This window comes from Mauremys reevesii, linkage group 9 (genome assembly GCF_016161935.1).
Source record: "Mauremys reevesii isolate NIE-2019 linkage group 9, ASM1616193v1, whole genome shotgun sequence".
Taxonomy (NCBI): domain Eukaryota; kingdom Metazoa; phylum Chordata; order Testudines; family Geoemydidae; genus Mauremys; species Mauremys reevesii.
In genome coordinates this window covers 68,118,592-68,139,017 of record NC_052631.1, presented here as the reverse complement: position 1 = coordinate 68,139,017, position 20,426 = coordinate 68,118,592, and the positions used below count along the sequence as shown (strand labels likewise).

At 42.4% G+C, this 20,426-nt stretch overlaps 1 protein-coding gene across 12 annotated transcripts in view; it reads left to right on the top strand.

The window, feature by feature from the left end:
• Positions 1-20,426, top strand: part of DIAPH2 (diaphanous related formin 2) — an 827,558-nt gene that overhangs the window by 183,345 nt on the left and 623,787 nt on the right. For all 12 annotated transcript variants that reach the window (XM_039487835.1, XM_039487836.1, XM_039487834.1 and 9 more), the window contains 3 exons: positions 6,922-6,986; positions 9,381-9,485; positions 17,643-17,930. In XM_039487835.1, the coding sequence (XP_039343769.1) occupies positions 6,922-6,986; positions 9,381-9,485; positions 17,643-17,930 (458 nt within the window). The remainder of the gene's footprint in view (positions 1-6,921; positions 6,987-9,380; positions 9,486-17,642; positions 17,931-20,426) is intronic.

Here is a 20,426-nt window from a genome sequence, read left to right as displayed (position 1 = left end):
ACACACACACACACACACACACACACACACACACACACACACACACACACACACACACACACACACAGAGAAAAGGGGGGAAAAAAACCCCACCACGAGGAGGGGGATAGAGACCACCCCAGAATAGCTAGTAGTCCAATTGTTAGGACACTCACCTGGATGTGGGAGACTTACATTTATGTCCTTATTCTCCTTGATTGGGAGCAGGGACTTGAATCTGGGTCTACCAAATCCCAAGTTAATGTCCTAACCACCAGGCTAATAGCTATTCTGCGACACATCCCCCAAATTGATACTGTTCCAGTTAGTATCAAAAATTGCAGGGCTGTGTGTGGGATGTGTGCAATTGCTGCTACTCATCAGGAACTGAAATGGAGACCAGGGCAACAGTCTTGCCTGTGTTTTCCATCACCATCTGGTGACATCCAGGTGGAATGGAGGTAAAGGAACTAGCCTGACTAGAATCCAGAATGCACAAGGGTGAGGAGTTTGGCATGGGGGACAGGAGCTGAGTACGGAATAGGGTAGAAGACAGGGACAGGTTGGAAGGGAAAAGGGTGAAAGAGTCACATTTGAGGCACACAAGGGTGGAAGGGTATGTAACCACTAGAGAACACTTCCCTCTAGAACCTGGAATTAAACCCAGGATTCTTGAGTCTCAGCATTCCTGTGTGATCTAGCAAATAACTGAAAAGCACTGACAAAATGTCGGTCTCCTTTTAATGGGAGGTGCTCATCGGAACTACTACTTATGTCAGTTACTCTGTCAGCTCAAATGGCAGACATCTGTGCTTTTGCTTTAAGGGTTCCAAACATAGTTGTGATCTGTGTGGGGATCTTGATGGTTCTTTTAAAAGCCTATGAAATTTAGTAAAAGTTTAAAGAATATTTTTAAAGTTGTCAAGTCAAGCACTCAAATTAGAAAATGTCAGAATAAAGGTTCTCTGTGCAATTTAATTTGCCCCTCCTGTGTGCGCGCATTATGATTAGGCTGGGCAGAATTCAGGGTTGGTGTTTTTTTTTTTCTTCAATAATTTTGACAGGTAATATTATTTGAAATCTTTTTTAGAGTTGTATGGATTCAAATTTTCAGTTTCACAGGAAATTGAGGGATCGGGGGCTTAGACCATGTGGGACAAGCAGACAATTATGTAATGACAATAGACGTTGAGATTCAAACTGTTAAAGCTTTGTAACTGTCAAAACACAAATTGTCAAAGTATACAAAGTAAATATCTTTAAGTCAAACTCTAAATTCTCAAGGAATATTTTTCTTACTTTGCCTATTTGTAAATTTTGATTATTATCAATGGAAATGTTTTTTTCATGGGTTTGTGTGTATGGTGAAGTCAACTTTACCAATAAAAATCTAATCCTCCCAGGCTAGTTATGATAGTCTTCAATTGATCACATTTGATTTGCATTGTTCACATTAGCATAAAAATGAACACACTTTTGTTATATTATGTAAGAATAGTCCCAAACTTCAGATTTTAGATGATCAAATCATTTAGTGGAGTTGAAATTTATATGTAAGGGAATGTTGTTCATGTGTCCCATGCGAAGTTTCTAAGTTGGTTATACCAGCAAATGGGCCTAATCATACTTCAAGTATCTGCCATATAATGGAAGTTGTGCTTTGAGTAGTGTCACTGTGGGTGCTTCACTTCTGATGCGCCTGTGCCCTTAATCAGAGATTTTTTGGTAGCTGTGCCCATTCGTCTTGCATATACTCCCTACATGTGTCAGCATGAGGGAGAACTCATGTTCTCTACCCCCTTTGACATTGATACCACATTCCACATCTACATCTATAGCCTTACTTAAGGATGTACCAATTGCAGACATTGGTAGAACAATAACTTGGTCTTCTGTCAATATTTTCTCTAATCATTATGCCTTGGTACCAACAGCAAGATCAGATTCTGCTGTAGGCAGTCCAGTTCTCTCTTCTGTGTACTGGACTCTGGTCTGAACCTCCCACCTCTTTGCGGGAGTAGTGCTTGAGAGTCACCTGGAATGGAGCATTTACAGGGGCACTACTGGATGAAGGAGGAGAGATTACCCATCTTGTAAATGGAGTTCTTCAAGATGTTTCCCTGTGGGTGCTCCATTACCTGCTCTTCTTCTCCTTTGCATCAGGATGTTCCTGGGTGGACTTAGCTGTAGAGAAAGAACTGAGGGCAGTTTGTGGGCACAGCCCCTTTTAGCCTTGGTGTGGGGCATGAGGATATGTGGAGCACATGCTTGGGCTGACTGGGCACTACCAAAAATCTCAATCAAAGGAGCAGGACACAGGTGTACCTGAGGTGGAGCATCCACAATGACACACTTCTTGAAGAACTCTAGTAGTAACTTGAGTTCTCACAAAGTGAGTAACGTCTCCAGCACTTCAAGCAAAGTGGAACCCTGGATTCATGTGCAACTATTCTGTGGTGAAAAATGTGCAGGAGAGTAAAACATAAATTCAAAAATACAGTTGTTAACACTTGCAAAGTTAGTCCTCTCATTTTGAGAATTGTGATGTGCAGTGGAGAAGGTGATAGGGGGGGTTGTCTTTGAGCAGAACTGTGAACAACTCGCCTCCACCTGACTGCTCTATTTTCCTCTTCCTACGCTGCCAATGTCAGTTTCCTAGCGCCTGCAACCTATTCTGGGGCTGTCAGAAGTGCTGTTAGAGCAGATTACTGTGCAGAAACATCCTGGTTCTCAGAAACCAAAACCTTGTTTTTCACCTCCTCCCATGTCCTCCAAAGGACCTGGACCCTCAACTGCATGTTGTGGGGACAGAATACATCAGGCCTGCACAAGTCGTAAAGCGGCGAGAGACATATTACTCCAAAGAAAATAGCTGAGGGCCAAAACCCCCTGCCCCACTGAACACCCCCCCCCCCAGCGCCACCCAGCCCTGCCGAAACACCTCCCCCCCCAGCACTTGTGTAAGCAAGCAGGACTCACCCTGGTGGCGCCTCCTGTTGGTCTTCTCATGAATTAGCTCATCCAGCCATTGGAGCTCCCTCTGCAGGCCCGCGTCCCGCTGCCACTGGTCCCGTGTCCCTTCCAGACCCTGGTGCCCTTTGATCTGGGGTGCTGCTTGCTGCATCCCTCCTAGTCAGTCTCCCACCCACCACTCGCCTCCTTTCACCTCCTCCCTCCCCTGCCAGAAACCCCCCCTAGAATCCCTGCTGGCTCACTGCTCGCCTCTTTGCCCACCTGCCGCTTGCCCACCTGCTCGCCTCCGACTCGCCGCTTGCCCCTCCCAAGTATAAAGCCTCATTCAGAGACCCAGGGGTCACTATATTACTGCATACAGCAGTCAATCAATGCAGTTGTAGATAAATCTCTGCATTATGCATTTTTGTATAACTTTTATATTACTTTGTATTGAACCTTGGTAATATGTTATATCGGGCGCCTGAGGTAGTATAATTAAGGTAAAAGAAAAAATGTCTTTTTGCTAGAAGTAGAATAAGATCTTTCCCCCACTTTGTAATCGATTGTCCTGTTGAATGAATGAGGTGTGAATGAGGAAGGTGTGGAAGGGCAAGCACCTCCAGACAGCTGCAACCCTTCGAGAGGGGATGGGAGCCAAATCAGGCCCAATGCTGCTATAGAGACGCTCACCCGGATGTAATGGGCCAGTGGTAGCCACTCCATAGTTCAGACTGATCCTAACTTACAACTAAGATCCATTTTTAACTTCCCTGTAACTTCTCCAAAAAATTACCAGATCCTCTGAGCTCTCCTAGGCCAGGTAAAAAAAAAAGGGGTTTTGCAATTAAGGTATTTCATAAATATCCATCATTCCCTTTCTGAACATTTTCCTAGCTTCCTACCCCCAAAATGGCTTGGCCCCAAACACCAGGTGTCTGGCAGAGTCGGACGGGGGCCTCTGGGTGTTACTGGGGGAGGGCTGGGGGAATCACAAAGACCTATGTCATGTTTGTAACATTGACTCTGTAAGTTATTTAAACTGCCCTTCTGCTGAGCCCCATCTCTGTGGCAAGGGCTGCTCTGCAGAGGAAGAGGTCGGGCCCTGGATCGGGTGGGATGTGGCTAGGATTCTTGGAGGCAGGGCGGGGGGATGATGAGGAACAGGGAAGAATGATATGGCTGTGAGGTTGGATCCCTGAACTGTTCATTTCTAGGCTGTCCTGCCTTTGGGTTTTAGGGAAGCTGTCGAGTATTTGTAAATGAGATCTGTTGATGGGCCAACTGGGCTCCTCTAAAATTTACAGCTTAACTCTTCAGCTAACGAAGTGGTTCAGATTTATGAGCAGTATGTCATATTTTCCTCTTCTCTAACACGGGGATGGACATTTGATTTGATCCTGTCCTCATTTTGCCTTTGCACTGCCGGGGACAGACTCAGCTGCACAGGTTCCCAAAGTGTGGTGGGATTGAGTCCAGAGAGCTGGATGTGTGCACATGGGGCCAGCTTCTTCTGACTGCGAGATAGTAAGAAGCTAAATATACATTTAAGGGTCCTCCTAACGTGGCTTTTCCATGGAAGCAGTTCCTACAGAGACGACAGCCACATGAACCCTGATCCAAACACAGCAGCCTGTCTGGTCCTGGGATTAGCAGTGATTCCCCCCCAGAGACTGTCAAGCCTTAATGACCCAGTTTTCTTTACCACCCTGGGGCAGTTACTTGAACATTTGGGACCGTCAGGGGCATTCTGCCATTTCCCTCTCCCAATTGCCCCCCCACTACTACCCCCCCGCCTGCTGGCCTCGTCAGCCACTGCTCCCCCGCTGCTGGCTCACCTGCCCCCCCGCTCGCTCGCTTCTTCAGCTGCCTGTGTAACAACAGAAAAACCTCCCTCTCCCAATTGCCCCCCCAAGCACTGCTCCCCCCCCACTTGCCTCCTCAGCCACCCCTCCCCCACCGCCGGCTCACCTGCCCCCTCCTGTCCACCTCAGCCCCCCCTCTGGCTCACTTGCCCCCGATCTCCTCAGCCCCCCTCCCCCACCGCCAGCTCACTTGCCTGGCCTCTTACCTTCTGCCATTGCCCCCTCCTCCTGCTACTGGCTTACCCTCACTCTCCAGAGTCCAGCCTGATACTGGCCCCTTCACCACACCGGCTGTTGGCTTGCCTACTCAACCCATGCGGGCCGCACAGTGAGCCCACCTACTCATCCCCTGCGGGCCGCACAGTGAGCCCACGCGGGCCGCATGTTGTGCAGGCCTGGAATACATTGTCTGGGACATAAGAGTTGCTGCTCTTCCTTTTTGTCATTATGCAGTAGAGAACCTGTGACCCATGGGGAGCCAATATTTCTTCACTCTTAACATCAACAGATGCTTGAAATTAATCTGAATGGAATGATAACCTGTTAATGTAAATATTTAAGAGGCTAGACATGGGATGTAGGAAGCTAATTAAAAATTTGCTCTCTTCCCGCTGTGATCTCTATAGAGTCACAACCTAAATACATTGTAACTATGAAATATTTTTGCTCTGTTTATCAGTAAGTTGAGCTAGTAAATGAGTGCTAGGCACTTTACAGAAAAATAATCAAAGGTGACAATTTTCCTGTTGTATCTCCTGTAGTTTTAAAATCTATTCAGGGTAGCTAATGCACTTAATTGATTTTTTTTCTATTGACCTAGTGAATTAAAAATCAAACTTTTGTTTTCAAACCTGAAGCAATTAGTCTATTCACAAATCTGAGAAATTTGGTTCCTCAGTCATGTAATTAAAGACTATTGATTTTTAAGATGCTCTCATAGTTTGGGAGTCTCTTTACCAATGTTATGTAGTGGGGGAGAGAAGGATTTTTTTTTCTGTTCTACCATATCTTAATTTGAAAAATAATTCTTCTTTCTAAAGCTAGAAAATAAGGAAGTTTGAGTGATTTTTTTTTTAAACAAACATCAACTCACTCAACAAAGGGAAAGATTTAATTGGAAATAACATTGAGCCATAATGGAGGTAGGCAGTGGGCCTAGTGCAGGGGTTCTCAAACTGGGGGTCGTGACCCTCAGGGAGTTGCGAGGTTATTACATGGGGGGTCGCGAGCTGTTAGCCTCTGCCCCAAACCCCACTTTGCCTCCATCATTTATAATAGTTTTAAATACAAAAAAAGTGTTATAATGTATGAGGGCGGTTGCACTCATAGGTTTGCTGTGTGAAAGGGGTCACCAGTACAAAAGTTTGAGAGAGACTGGCGTAGTGGATAAGGCACTGGATCAGGACTCAAGACCCTGGCTTGCTGGGTGACTATAGGCAAGTCACTTCACCTCCTGGTGCCTCAGCTTCTGTGTCTGTAAAATGAGGATAATGATAGTGATTTGCTTTTTTACAACAGTTTGAGATCTACTGAAAAATCTTCTGTAACAGCTAGGGATTAATCATAAAAATATATGTTCTGATTTGCTTTTAAAAGCCTTCAAGGTAATCTTTATTTAAACTAACATAACATATAACTTTCATATATTAAAGGGGTGTTCTCAATATGTTAAAGGGGTGTTCTCAAGCCCAACTGCAGAAAGGGATGGCTGTACTAATGTAGAAAACTTGATTAAAGAGGAAAATTTCCATATTGATTTACATTTAAAATCAAATGAAAATGAGAAGGGCAAAAATTACCTGACATATAATCTAGTGTGTTAAAGACTGCTGTATTTAACTAATTATTGGAAAGTAAATGCGCTTTTTTGAGCAACAGGTAAAACATATAGAAGTAACATCATATTTCTAAGAAATTCTATAGCTGTGTGTCTATTCAAGAGACATAGGGAAAGGAGGAAGGGTTCAAGAAAGATTTAGTCCTCTGGAAAACTAAAAATGCAGAGGTGAAACTCTGGAATTTGGTTCTGTAGCAATTCATTGTACTTTGAAAATATGTGTATTTGTTTATTACTTAGTAGTGCTTACTGTCTTAACCAATTTTGTCTTGGTAATTGTCCTTTTAGATGCATGTGTGAACAAAGCAAAAGTAGAAGAAAGTGAACAAAAAGCAGCAGAATTTTCCAAAAAGGTAAGATCATAAATCATTATAATTTAAGACGTAGACAACTGGAAATCTCTGATTAAAACATGCATCAAAACCTTTTCCCACCTTGAGGCTTAGATAGAGAAACTGATTTGCTGTTATGATCAATATTTGGCAGCATTACTACATAATTTGTATCCTTATTGCAGAAGTGATTTGATATATCAAGTCTACTGTTCTTGGCTGCTAGTGTACGTTAGCTTCAGACAGCAATAGGAAAAAAAATCTCAGAGAGCTTATCCTATACTTGTTTTTTCTTGGGGGTGTTGTCAAGTATACTATCTTTGTATACAGAAAAAATAGAGATGGGTCATTGAGTTCAGCATGTGTTGTTTATTTCAAATATGTAATGTATACTATACTTTGATATAAGTAGTGGAAAAGCACTCTTACACTGCTATCTCAGAACAAGTATTTCTTAAATGTTAATCTTTGTGATTTAATATATTTCTAAAGATGTCAATTAAGTTATAAAAAAAAGACCTAATAGAAATGATTTTGCCCTTCTTTTCATTATTAGGAGGAGATTGTCAGGCTTAAAATTATTTCCATGTGAAGCATTCCACTCGGGTTGGTTGTTTGTCTTTAGAAGATTTAGTAGTCCTTTTAGTAATTTTGCATTCTCAGAGTTTTGCCACGACATTCCACTTTCAGAGTATCCTTTGAGTAACTTAGAAGTTACTTCACGTATATCAAACAGTGATAAAAAAAATACATTATGATTGCCCTATAAAGTTTCCAGCAATCATGTCTTTCTGGGTCCTGTGAGAAAATACTAAGTGCTGGACATAAAATAGACCAGAGCAACATTGATTGATGGACCTGGCCTCAGAATCCTCCTAATTTGAAATGCATGGATACATGAACTTAAAACTGAAGTGGACTGTTGGATCTTCTCATTCACTTGTCAGTGCTCTTAATATTACTTAAGCACTGAGTTAAAACACAGCACTATTGGTGTCGGAACCCTTGAAGTAACAAATGCTTTGGATGCTTGTCTGTGCACAGAATTTCTTTACTACTATTTGAGAGTCATAGAATGTTTTCCTGAGCTATGTCTTTCCGTTCTTATTTTTGAAGGAGAAACCTTTACAGAATTCCTCCTAAGGGATTTTGATGATCATTTAAAAAAGTTTACTAAAGGAAGCCAAAATAAAAACTTCCATTAGAGTAGAAATAGTTTCAGTACCAAATTTAGAAAATGGTAATATTTCAGACTGGGCTTTGTTTGCATCCTGGCACGTTGGGGCCAAAAATCATGTCTACCTGGAACATGACCTTTACTAAATTTGGGGGAAACATTACATAATGAGCTGCAGACCTGTATCTTCACTATATATTAACTGTATATTCAGCAAGAGTGTGCCAATGCTTGGACATAGTTGCAAATCTGCAAAGTGTCCTCATCTGTCAGATTAGACATGGAAGAACTTATTGAAGATCTCCATTTCTTGTTTCTCTGTATTCAGATATCCTCAGAATTTCCCAGGATGTAGATCTTTCTTAATTTATTTATGTTCAGAACCCAACTCTTCTAACATACATGCAGCTCTACACCATTTACTTCTGTCAATGAGTTTTAAGTTTTGTAAATATAAAAGTATAGGACTGCAAGTCACTCCTTTTAAACTATGCCATCTGCAGCAGTGATTGCAGTTTGAAGCAATATTGTTAATCTTCAACAATGAGAAACTATACTTATCTTCAGATATATTACTTTAATTCTAATCGAGAACGTGTTATGTTTCTGCTGTGGAACAAATTAAAGTGATCATCCAAGTGCACCTGGCAGTAACTTAATAATACACAACATAATGCTGCTAGAATCTATGTGAGAACAAAAGCTTATTCCAGTCACAGATTGCCCTTTTGCTTTAAAACAAAACAAAACGAAAAAAAAACAAAACCAAAAACTTCTTGGAATGTAAAAGTCCCCCTTAGAATTGTTACACCCATTCATAAGCAGGATTGGTTACCCATAGGCCCTTGCAACTGGTTATCCATAGGCCATATTTAATATGGTTTGTAATGACATTCCAGAATATTCAAGTTACTTTTAATATTTCAGCTTCATGTCATTTCAGAGGAAACAAAAGTGGTCAAAAGGTGTTAAAAAGGTTACAACTTGGAAGGTGCTGGGGAAAAAAAGCTTTTCTGCAAGTTTTCAACAACAATTTGTGGTGTAGCTGGATCTATACACATTGTTGTGAATTCTTAGTGACCAGAAGAATTGTGTTTTCTGTAGTTTTCCAATCTGTCAAGCAATATGAGCCACAGATGCTTCTGTTGTTTTACTCACACTGTTGTTTAAAGCCTTAAACTACTGTATTTAGTGTGAGCATAGATGGATGAATGATTTAATGGTGATAATCATTGCAGTTTGATGAAGAATTCACGGCTCGACAAGAGGCACAGGCTGAACTTCAGAAACGAGAGGAGAAAATCAAAGAGCTTGAAACAGAAATCCAGCAGCTACGAACCCAGGTAATGAAGTGAGATATAGACTTTATGTCATGTCATGGTGAGTTCCACAGTAGAAAATTATATCGTTAGAATGAAAGAAAAATTTTCACCAAGAGCATTGTGTCTGGTGACAATTTGAAAATTTCTTTTAAATAATGGTTTGATTTTAAAAGTAGAGTACACAGGTGTTACTTGACCAGTGGGTATGAGTTGGTTCTACAAGAGCATGCAGGATAGACTCAGACTTTAAGGCCAGGAGGGACAGTTGTGATCACGTAGTCTGACCCCCTGCACGTTGCAGACCACGGAACCTCACCTACCCGCTCTTGTAATAGACCCACAACCACCGCTGAGATTTAAGATTTAAAGATTTAAAGTTACAGAGAATCCACCATTTACACTTGTTTAAACCTGCAGATGACCTGTGCCCCATGCTGTAGAGGAAGATTAAAAAAAGCCCCAGGGTCTCTGCCAATCTGAATGAGGGGAAAATTCCTTCCCGACCCCAGATATGGCAATCAGATGGTCTCTGAGCATGTTGGCAAGATTAATGGAAATAATATATTTTATCAAATATAAGTGTATGACAAGCCTGTTAAAGCTGGTTTGCTTATTGAAGCTAAAATGTCATGTGGTTTTGAGAAATTTGAACTCATGACAATTTTTTTCTTCCAATTATACCAAAAAAGTTCCTAATTTTAATTACTTAAAATAATTTAATATAAACTTTAAAGTATATTTTACAGAAGTTCCTACCATGTTTCTGAAATCTCACATTTCATGGTTGTCAAATGTATGAATAGTCTATGATAAAACTATTTTGTAAATGCTAAAATGTAGATTCTAGCTGAGATTCCCTTCCAACCCCCACCCCTGTGAGTGAATAAGCACACCTTTCCATGGGACATAATATGAAGCAAACCTTCCTATTGGATCTGAAAATTAAAACAAAAAACAGATATACACAAACTAATCACAGTGGCTGATTGATCAGTTTATATTGCAATATATTTTATTTATGGCTAAGATCAAGCGTAGTATCTGTTTTTATCAGTTTAATTACTGAGGCAGAAACTACACCTTCTAGAAGACACGACTTGCTATCCTGAGGAAGACTACCGCTTTGAAGTTGGAGTCTACTGCTGCTGTTTCAAAAGAAAATCTTTATGCTGCTTCGGGGACTCCAGGACAGACTGAGAAGACAATCACTCCCTTGCTGATTCCACAGAAACCTTCAACTGCTGCTTGGACCGCTGCTGCTCCATGGAATGCCCATCGGGTAATAGCCTCTAAGAAGACCCTCAGTGCTTCCAGGACATCGCAGATGAGCAGCATTGTTTGGAAAAGCAGAACCTTCTTGGAGAAAACCCGTGGAGATTCTGCTGCAGGGATATCTTGCACCTCGAGGACGGCCTTCTGGGACATCACACCCAGGACAAACATCTTGCCTGCTCTTCAGGAGAGGGATGCTAGAAGGAGAACTTCTCCCATTTCCTCCACTGGCCAGGATCCTGATGTTGGTCATTGTCCTGCTGTGCTGGAAGGTACCCCAACTGGTGAGACAAGCCTCCCCTCAGAAACCACCCAGTGAGACCTCAACATCTCACTAGATGTCTGTCCAGCCAAACCTCTCCATATTACTTTCCCAGAGCAAAGAGAACCATCTAGCGAATCCGTTGATACAACTGAAGCCCATCCAAGAGAGGGAGACGAAAAAGAGAACAATTGTGTCCATCTCCAGTATCCCTTCCTTATGGACATACTCCTCTGCCCCTTCTGCTATCCGATCCGAGGATTCCAGTACATTGGCAGTCTCAGCAGACACCTCAAGAGAATCCATAGCAAGTGGATCGCCTTCTGGTGTACTCTCTGCGACCTGCCTTTCAAGACGCAGAAGAAATGTAAGTCTCATCAAATCTCCTGCAAAAGACATCTTGAACTGGAAGAGTCCAACTCTACTGGTCTATGTTGCCGCTACCCCATCTCTGCTCCGAAAGCAGAAACATTACATGCTCTGGCTTCCGAGTCCCCAAACACTCTGGCTACTGCATCCCTACCATCTCCCCCAGAGCCACAGCATGAAAAGCTGGTCTAACCATCTACTGAGGAAAGGACTCCCTGCTGCTGGGACCACCCACCTGGATACTACCATTGAAAGAGTAAGTGCTGCCTCAAAAATTCCTAAGCTGGACCCTGCCAAGAGTAGGATCGGCGCTCCCTTGCAGCTTATGCAAGGCAACTCCATCTCCCGATGGCTTAGTGCTTCTTCGCAGTATGTCCTGCACAATGCCATTGTCCAAAGAGTCAGCGCCACTCCTCCCCCCACAGGTAACCCCTGGAAGGTCTCACACTGCATCAAAGACCCCCCAGGCAGAACTCGTCCACAGAAGGACCAGCATCACTCCGGAAACTCCCAAGCAAGACTGCATCACTAAAAGGGCCAGTACTGCTGCCTCTAAAACTGTCCTTCCTAAAAGGACCAGTGCTACCCTAAATTTGGTAAGGGAAGACACTGGCCTCATTCCAGAAGAGCCAGCCAAACCGAGTTCTTCACACCGGGAGGGAAAAAGGCAGCAGGCTAATCACACAGCAGTTTTCCAGCCTGAGCCAGTGGAGATTGAGCAGCAGGAAGAGCAGCAGCCCCCGGTGAGCACCGCTACACCATGGCAAGCTGCTTCAATGGAGGAGTTGGCGAGGACAGCCTCCTTTGAGGACTTTGACCTCCTTGTAGACAGACTCACTAAAGATCTGTCTGCAGAAATCGTATCTGGGAGGAAGGGAACTCAGGAGAACACACTGACTGCGCACAGAGCTCCTGCATCCAGTCAGAACCACAACAACATGAGGAAAGCCAGGGGAAGGAATATCAGTTGTCTCTACGACCCAGGAGCAGCATCCAGGTTTCAGAAGCTTTACTGGTCAAACAGCCCTAAGGCTATGAGAAAGATCCTTGATGGGCCCTCACCCTACTGCACAATTCCATCCGAGAGACTATTCTCATACTTCAAAGGAGTGTTTGACCATGTAGCTCAGAACGACGCACAGCGTCCAGAGTGCCTTCATCCCCTATCCCGGGTTGCCTGAGCAGAGGACCTAGAACAAGACTTTATTTTTGGTCTTTGTAAGTCTGGCCTCTACTTCTCATAATATAAAGCCCTGGGAAAGGATGGCATTCACTACAACTTCCTGAAGAAATGAGCCCCCGGCTGCCTGGTACTAACTGCCATTTTCAACAAATGGAAACAGTGCCACCATACTCCCAGCTCCTGGAAGAAGTCTATGATGGTTCTCGTCTACAAGAAAGGCAAGCAAGACAACCCCAACAACTGGAGACCTATCTCTCTCTGTTCCACCATGTACAAACTGTACGTCAGCTGCCTCGCGGCTAGGATCACAGACTGGTTGGTGAATGGAGGAGCCATCAGCTCCATCCAGAAAGGCTTCATATCTTGTGAAGGCTGCTACGAACACAACTTTGTCCTCCAGACTGCCATCCACATGGCCAGGAGGGCCTGGCGGCAATGTGCCATAGCATGGCTTGACCTGGCTAATGCTTTTGAATCGATGACCCACCAGCACATTTTTGCCACGCTGCGAGAGTTTAGGGTGAAAACTTTCTCCAACTGATCCAGAAACACTGATCCAGAAGGCTGCACCAGCACCATCCATTCCATGGAAGGAGAGAATTCTTATTGGTAAAATATACCAAAATTCCTATCAGTAGCAGCATGAAGCAAGGCTGTCCCCTGAGCCCCATTATTTTTCACTTAGCCATGGAGCCGCTCATTCGAGCGATTTCCAGTGGTCTAGGTGGTTTCAATCTATATGACAACAGAATGAATATCCTGGCCTAAGCAGATGGTCTGGTCCTGATTGCAGACAACCTCAAGAGTCTCCAACAAATGCTTGATGTCATCAGCCAGGCTGCCAATTGGATGGGACTCCACTTCAGTGTCAGGAAGTGTTCATCCCTGCATATCAATAGCAGAAGAAGGGATTCAGTCCAGATAATGTCTTCTCAGATCCAGGGTGAACCCATCATCTTCCTCGAGGACAGGCAAGCATACCAACATCTTTGCACACCAACGGGTTTCCGCATCCAGCTGACACCTGAGGATACTATCATGGAGATTCTACGAGATGTGTCCAGGATCGACTCCTCCCTACTGGCACCATGGCAGAAAGCCAATGCCTTGAACACCTTTCTGATCCCCCGTATCTCATTCATCCTGAGGGGATCTGTCATGGTGAAGGTACCTCTGAACAAGGCAGAGAGCACCATCTGGCAGCTGGTGAAGAAGTGGACGTTTCAGCAATGAACTGGTGTACATCTCGCACAGGCAAGGCAGCTCCAACGTCCCTTGAATGGGTGATCTGTGTGACATTGCCGTGATCACTCATGCCTTCCGCCTTCTGATGTTCCCGGATGCCATGGTGAAGAACAGTGCAGAGAGTGCTTTGCAGGATGCTGTCAAGAAGAGAATCACCAGGACCCCCTCCAGCCAAGATGTCGCTACCTACCTGAGTGGCTCAGTGGAAGGTGAATTTGGAAGAGAGGGGAGACTTTGCTTTGCTCTGGACTTGTGCCCACAGTGCTACGTGATGACTGGAGAAGCATATCAGCTGCCGTTGGATGTGGTGTGAGTAACGCCAGGATCTGGGTATCCTGGTGCCACAGGTGAAGAATACAGATCATGCTATCATTACACCAAGAGCTTGAACCATGCTGGAGAAGACCCTGACGGATGCCATGTACTGCCAATACGTGGAAAACCTGAAGCGTGGAGAAGCCGGACCAGGGCAAGACGTTTGAGGTGATGTGCAAGTGGGATGCCAGCAACCAGGGGCAGCTTCACCTGATTTGCCAACTGGAGGTTCATCCACAAGGCCCAGCTAAACTGCGTCCCATTGAATGGGAATTGGAACAAGTGATTCAGGAAGTGCGGCTATGCCAACGAGATGCTCCCCCACATCTTGTGTAGCTGCAAGCCCCATTCGAGAGCTTGGCAGCTGCGAGACAACACCATCCAAGATTGCCTTGTCAGAGCTATCCCACCACCCACAGGGAAGGTCTCCGTGAACTCCACCATTCCTGGTACCGACAGCGAACTGCGACCAGACATCGTCATAACCAACGAGGATCGGAAGAAGATCATCATGGTGGACGTCACAGAGCCATTCGAGAACAGGACCCCAGCCTTCCATGATGCCGGAGCTCGAAAGGTAGAGAAATATGCTCCTCTGGCCGAAATCTTGAGAAGTAAGAGTTACCAGGTCCAGACTCATGCACTGATGGTCAGAGCTTTGGTGCATGGGACCCCAATAACAAGTGAGTGCTGAGAGAAGTCTACACTCGACTGATGTGGCAACTCATGGTGTCGGAAGCCATCAGGTAGTCGAAGGACATCTATTTAGAACACATCACTGGACATCGGCAATACCAGAAGGGATGAGCTGGAGTGCCGATGAGAAGTGCAGTCAGGAAAATAATAAATACTTTCCTCATGGATTGGTTGTCCATTTAGGAAATGCAATCTAATTCTCAAATTACGGAGGGACAATCTCCATCCATTGATATATTTTGCTTTCCACAACCAAATCTCTGCACAACTTTTCGTGTGTGATGTACCTGTGTATTTGGATTCTAATTTCTAAACTATATTGTTAAATCCATTCACCTAAATTTCGGTTATTGCTGATTATGTACTCTATGTAGCATATAACATTTAAAAAAACAACTTTGTATTTGTGGATAATCTAAGCACTATACCCAGATGTGCAGACACACTTTCTCCAACCTATGTACTATATAATATTTTTTAACATTAGCTTTAATAAAATTTTTATATCTGGTAAGTGTATTCTTTGTGGATTCCATATACTTAATCAGCTTTAAATGACATCTTGAGGGTGCTTCTTGTTTGACATTGTAAGCTCACTGTGGTATAAAACTAAATTCATAGTCACTCCCTGAGCTATGAGTAACTGTTACTTTAGTTTAACTGTATATCATCTCTGGAATTAGATGGAGTCTGATTAGTTGGGGCAACACCTTTTAGGTAAAATTGATGCTGTTAGTCTGTACTAATATTCTGCTATACAGTAATTTGAGGTTTTCACCGACTATATATTTTGTATGTCATAAAGATAACATTTTTGCTGTTTGCTGAATGTTAGTGTATATTTAGTTATAATCTGGATTAATTCCTTTTATTTATAAACAGATGATTGAGTCATTTAAATTTAATATACCTAGTCTTGGTTCTGCAGAAATGTTATGGATCCATTTCTGTACACCAAAGGCATGTTTTATACATCGGAACATGTTTTTCCATTTGTAATTTCAGAGTGGAATTTTGGAAAGCAGAATGTAATTACCCAAATTGAATTTGGGCAACATAATTGGTTGAACATCTCTTCCTTTGCACAAGTGTCATGGGACCTTTAATCACGGAAAGTGGTCAAAATCTCTGTGCTAAGTCTCTTCTGAAGGAAAATACTTATTACAATATATTCATACACAGCACATACTTCATCTTGTCAGAATTAAAGTATACATACTTTTATTCTTGTATTAGTATGTGTCATAACTTGATTTATTATGTCCATGCAACCATAAAAGTAGTATATTTGCTATAAGTCAAGTTACAGAGAAGGGATTTCATGCTAAAGCATAGTATTACACAGATTTCATTCATCAGCCATAAACCTTCCTCACAAACTGCCACAACAAATCTTGATTACAGCAAATGGTTTGCTCTATAGATAAGGGTCTCACTCAGGTGCTGATAATCCAGAGTACATTTTTTCTATCATGTCAATTTATTGCATGTATACATGGCTTTCCAAATATTGACATATTAGACTTTAGGTTTCAGGAGAATCAACTGTGATCATCAGTGTTGCACAGAAATGTTTTATGCAGTGCTTAAAAACCAGAGGACAAGATAAAACGTTGCTTGCACCTTGAAACATGCTAGATCAGATGAAAATATTACATTACTGATAACTTTAGGATCAGAATTTTTGTACTTCCTGAATTACTAGCATTTTAAAAATATCTGAGTGGATACACTAATCACTTGCAGATGTTTAGACTGTTAAAATACTTGACATCTCACTAGAGAGGGTAAACTTAGCAAGATAACCTGCGGTTGCTTACATTAAAGAAGGGGAAATATCTCTGAAATGAAATCTCACCACTTCTTGTTATCCTCTTAACCGTGGGATGGGGGCAAGAGCTTTCCACACAACTGGTCTGAGCGTTGGTCACACTTTTAATTCTTCAGCTTCTTGTTGCCTTGAGTGCAGGGGACTGGACTAAAGTTTGATTCATTTCAAGGACTGCATTTCATTATTTGTCCCTACTATCAATTGGGAACCCCTCCTTTTAAACAATTTCTCTTAATATCTCAAAGTTTTACCCACTATGAAAAAGTTGGTAAACATGTGTTTCTGAATTCTGAGTCTGACACTCCTAGTGACTTGCTATCTCATCCTGGACAAATGCAAAATGGGAGGGAGGAGGGGGAGACTTGCCTAAGAGAAGTTTTGGATTAAGAGGCACATTTTAAATGGGAATGTGGTGCCTGAGTGTTCTTTGTCTTTGAAACTCTCCCCCTACCTGGTTAGTGTTAGTAAGTATTAATGCTGATTTTTGCTTATTTGGCATCCTAGAATGCCTAGATTATCTGATTTAGGGGGGAAATATTTATGTAATCATGATGATAGTGAAGATGGTAAGATACTCCTTTAAATATTAGCTACAAGGACTATTTCACTGCAGGCAATCTGTAGTGGTGTAATATGCAGCAACTGTTTATTAAGGTAGGTAATCTAGCATTTTTGTTGATATAGCAGAAGCCAATTAATGTCATTATTTGCCAATGATTCATGTAAAACCCTGCTAAGTATAGGGAGTATATGGTCAGCTGAGACATCAGTAGGGCAGGGAAATACTTATACTTTAAAGTACAAATTGTAAAAGTTACTTGTCATAAGTACGGAAGGTTTTAAAAACAATTTTTTCTGAGTACTTGTAGATATCTGAGAAATGCTGTGTTTGTTACCCTGAAATAGAGATAGATATAACATAGAAATAGCCTGGTCAGTTTAAGTTATTTATCAAAGCTTTTTTGCAAAATTAAAATAAATAAATTCATCCTTCTTAAATTTCAGAGTTCATTACTGTCAGCTGGTCAGCCTACATCAGGGGCTCCTCCTTCATCACCTCCACCGCCACCACCTCCCTTACCTGGTGTAATCCCACCTCCACCTCCACCTCCACCTCCTTTGCCTGGAGGAGGTATACCTCCACCACCGCCTCTGTTTGGTGGCCCTCCACTACCGCCGCCTCTCGGGGGCATACCTCCTCCTCCAGGAGCTCCAGCATCCCTGCCTTATGGAATGAAGGAAAAGAAAAAGTATAAACCTGAGGTCTCTATGAAGAGAATCAATTGGTCAAAGGTACCTAAGTATTTTTCTCCTTATTGAGGGGGAGGCCTTTGAGAGAAAAGAGGGTGAAATTTGTGGAGACAATAAAAAAAAACAAAACAAAACCAACAACAAACCCTCTGAGAATTCCATCTGTTCATACTGTGACCAGGTGTTAGAACAAGGCTGTCTGTGGGAGGCATGGTGTGGGGATGATGCAGTTTTGGGAAAGTGATTGTAGCTCCAGCACGTTGCGGGTTAATCCTCCCCTTCTTCAGATGATAGTCTAAATATTTGGTTGCTTTGGCTGTGTGCTGTTTTCCAGGGTTTGTCTTTCAGTAATCTCAGAGCATAAGTAGCTTTAGGTCTTCATCCATTCATCTTTTTTAAAAGTTTGCTGGAGAATTTTCTTGAAATTTAGAAGAAACAACCTTTAATATTTAATATTAGAAGAAACAGACTTTAATATCTTTTTTGTCAATGATGTATACAAGCTTATATTTCCATTATTTTCTATCTCAAGGGCAGAATTTTTAAACAATCTCACTTCAGAGAATCTGTTGTGGGGTGTAGCTGCCCTATAGTGGCATCCTATCCTTAACACTCTCACCCCCGCGGTTGGTTGTGTGGTGTGGAGCTGGCCTTCACTACCTCAGTTTCCCTCCCTGAGGTTGCTTTCCTCAATTTTCCAGACACCAGCCTGTGCTGGCACTGTGGTTTAGTCCTCTAGCCAGGTTCTAAACCTCTTCCAGGGTAACAAAACTCCAAGTAAAATGTCACAAACAAACAAAAAGTTTCTTCTGCTCTTCACTTGTGTTCAGCCTGTCCTCTGGGCCCTGTTCCCAGCTCCTTACTGAGCTACTTTGAGAGTCTGATATAGAGCACTTGGCCCTCAGGCTTGTTCCCCTGACTTATCGTTTTCAGACCATTGCTGGATCTGTGCTTTGTCTTTCCCTGTACTGGTACAGAGCCCTGTTTTGGGGCTTCCCACAGGAGCCTATGCAGACCTTATGGGTTCTTGCTCCAGATGGATCTCACTCAGTCCTTTTGTAAGGTCCAGATGTCCATTAATCTATCACCTGATCCTCCTTAGTCCTGCTACCTCAGGCTGGGAAGCAGCTAACTAATTAAGGTACAAGTGTGACTGTCCCAATCTCTCCTAAAAGGGGCGAGTCATCCTGTGACAGTATAATTTTAAAATCAACTTCTTGTCATTTACATGGAAACTTCATGCATGCTCTGTGGTTTTATTTTGCATTGTTAAGGTATGTGTGGTTAAAGAAAATTAACAGAGTTGTATTCTATTTTTAGATTGCTTATATGTTTGTGCCACCCCTCGTGAATGTGGTGGAATACTTGGCTAAAATTTGATTTGCATAACTTTTATTTGTATTGCCTGTGGTCAGTTGCACAGAACACCCTTTAACAACACTTGTCCCATATCTGTCACTGTGAAAGATAAACCATTTCTCTAAAAAAGACGTTTACGTTACTTCTGGCAGTTGCAAAGTCTATCAAATATGTTGTAAAAGCTACAGTGTTAGAAAACATCTGTTCTTTATTGTGTGCGGGGCCACCAAAATTGCAATGGAAGCCCACTATTGTGCGATCTGCAGTTTCTGCGATATTGCAAATTAAGTAGGGCCTTAAGTATAATACAAATCAATTCAATTTTAGGTATAGTTATAATGTTTAGATAAATAAAATCTTTTATATTTTGTTATTTGGATGGTGGAACATTCAAGAACAACTTGTTAATTTTATCTACAAATTAAATCATTACCTAATAATGTAGAGATGTAACTCACCTTCATTATAAGTATAATCATGAAGAGCAAATAAGAAACAAAGAGGGAAAGAATGGTTGTGTAAGCCTTTTAGAGTAGATGTAATCCATTCTGTGTACTTTTCAAAAATCAGTGTTTGAATGCTTTTAGCAAGCTTCTTAGGTCTACAGAGTGCTTAGAGTACGTGCATAAAATCTCATGTTGTTTTGTGTACTGGGAATGCTGTCATATGCACCATAACGATACTCTCAAAATTACATCTCTCTTGGTGTATAGTGGGATGATGATCATTAGTCCACATCATACTTATGTTGAGATTCAAATAGAAGAAGTTACGAAAAGGTGTTGAGCTGGAGGATGTATGTTGTGAAAAATAGAGTTGAGATTGAAAATTTGTTTGCAGCTGGAGGTATAAACATTCATCTAACTGAACAGTAGAATGTATGCATGCTCTCTAAGTTACTTCTGGATTGTTTTTTGGGAGTAAAAGCAGTTGCATAGTCAGTGCTGATCTCTGGAGGCAGGCCATCACCCCCCCACACCCCCATCTAGAAGAAAGTGCTGAAGACTCTGCAGGCATTAAGATGGATTAGGTGTGGGCAGTGCATGCCCCTTTTCTACTTAACAGTACTGTGCATTTGAATGAGAGCAGGCAGTGTTTCAGCACATGAAAGGTACTGTAATCTGTGACAGTATAGCCAGCGGTGCACAGTGGGGCCTGGGTCGTCAGAACCAACTGTTG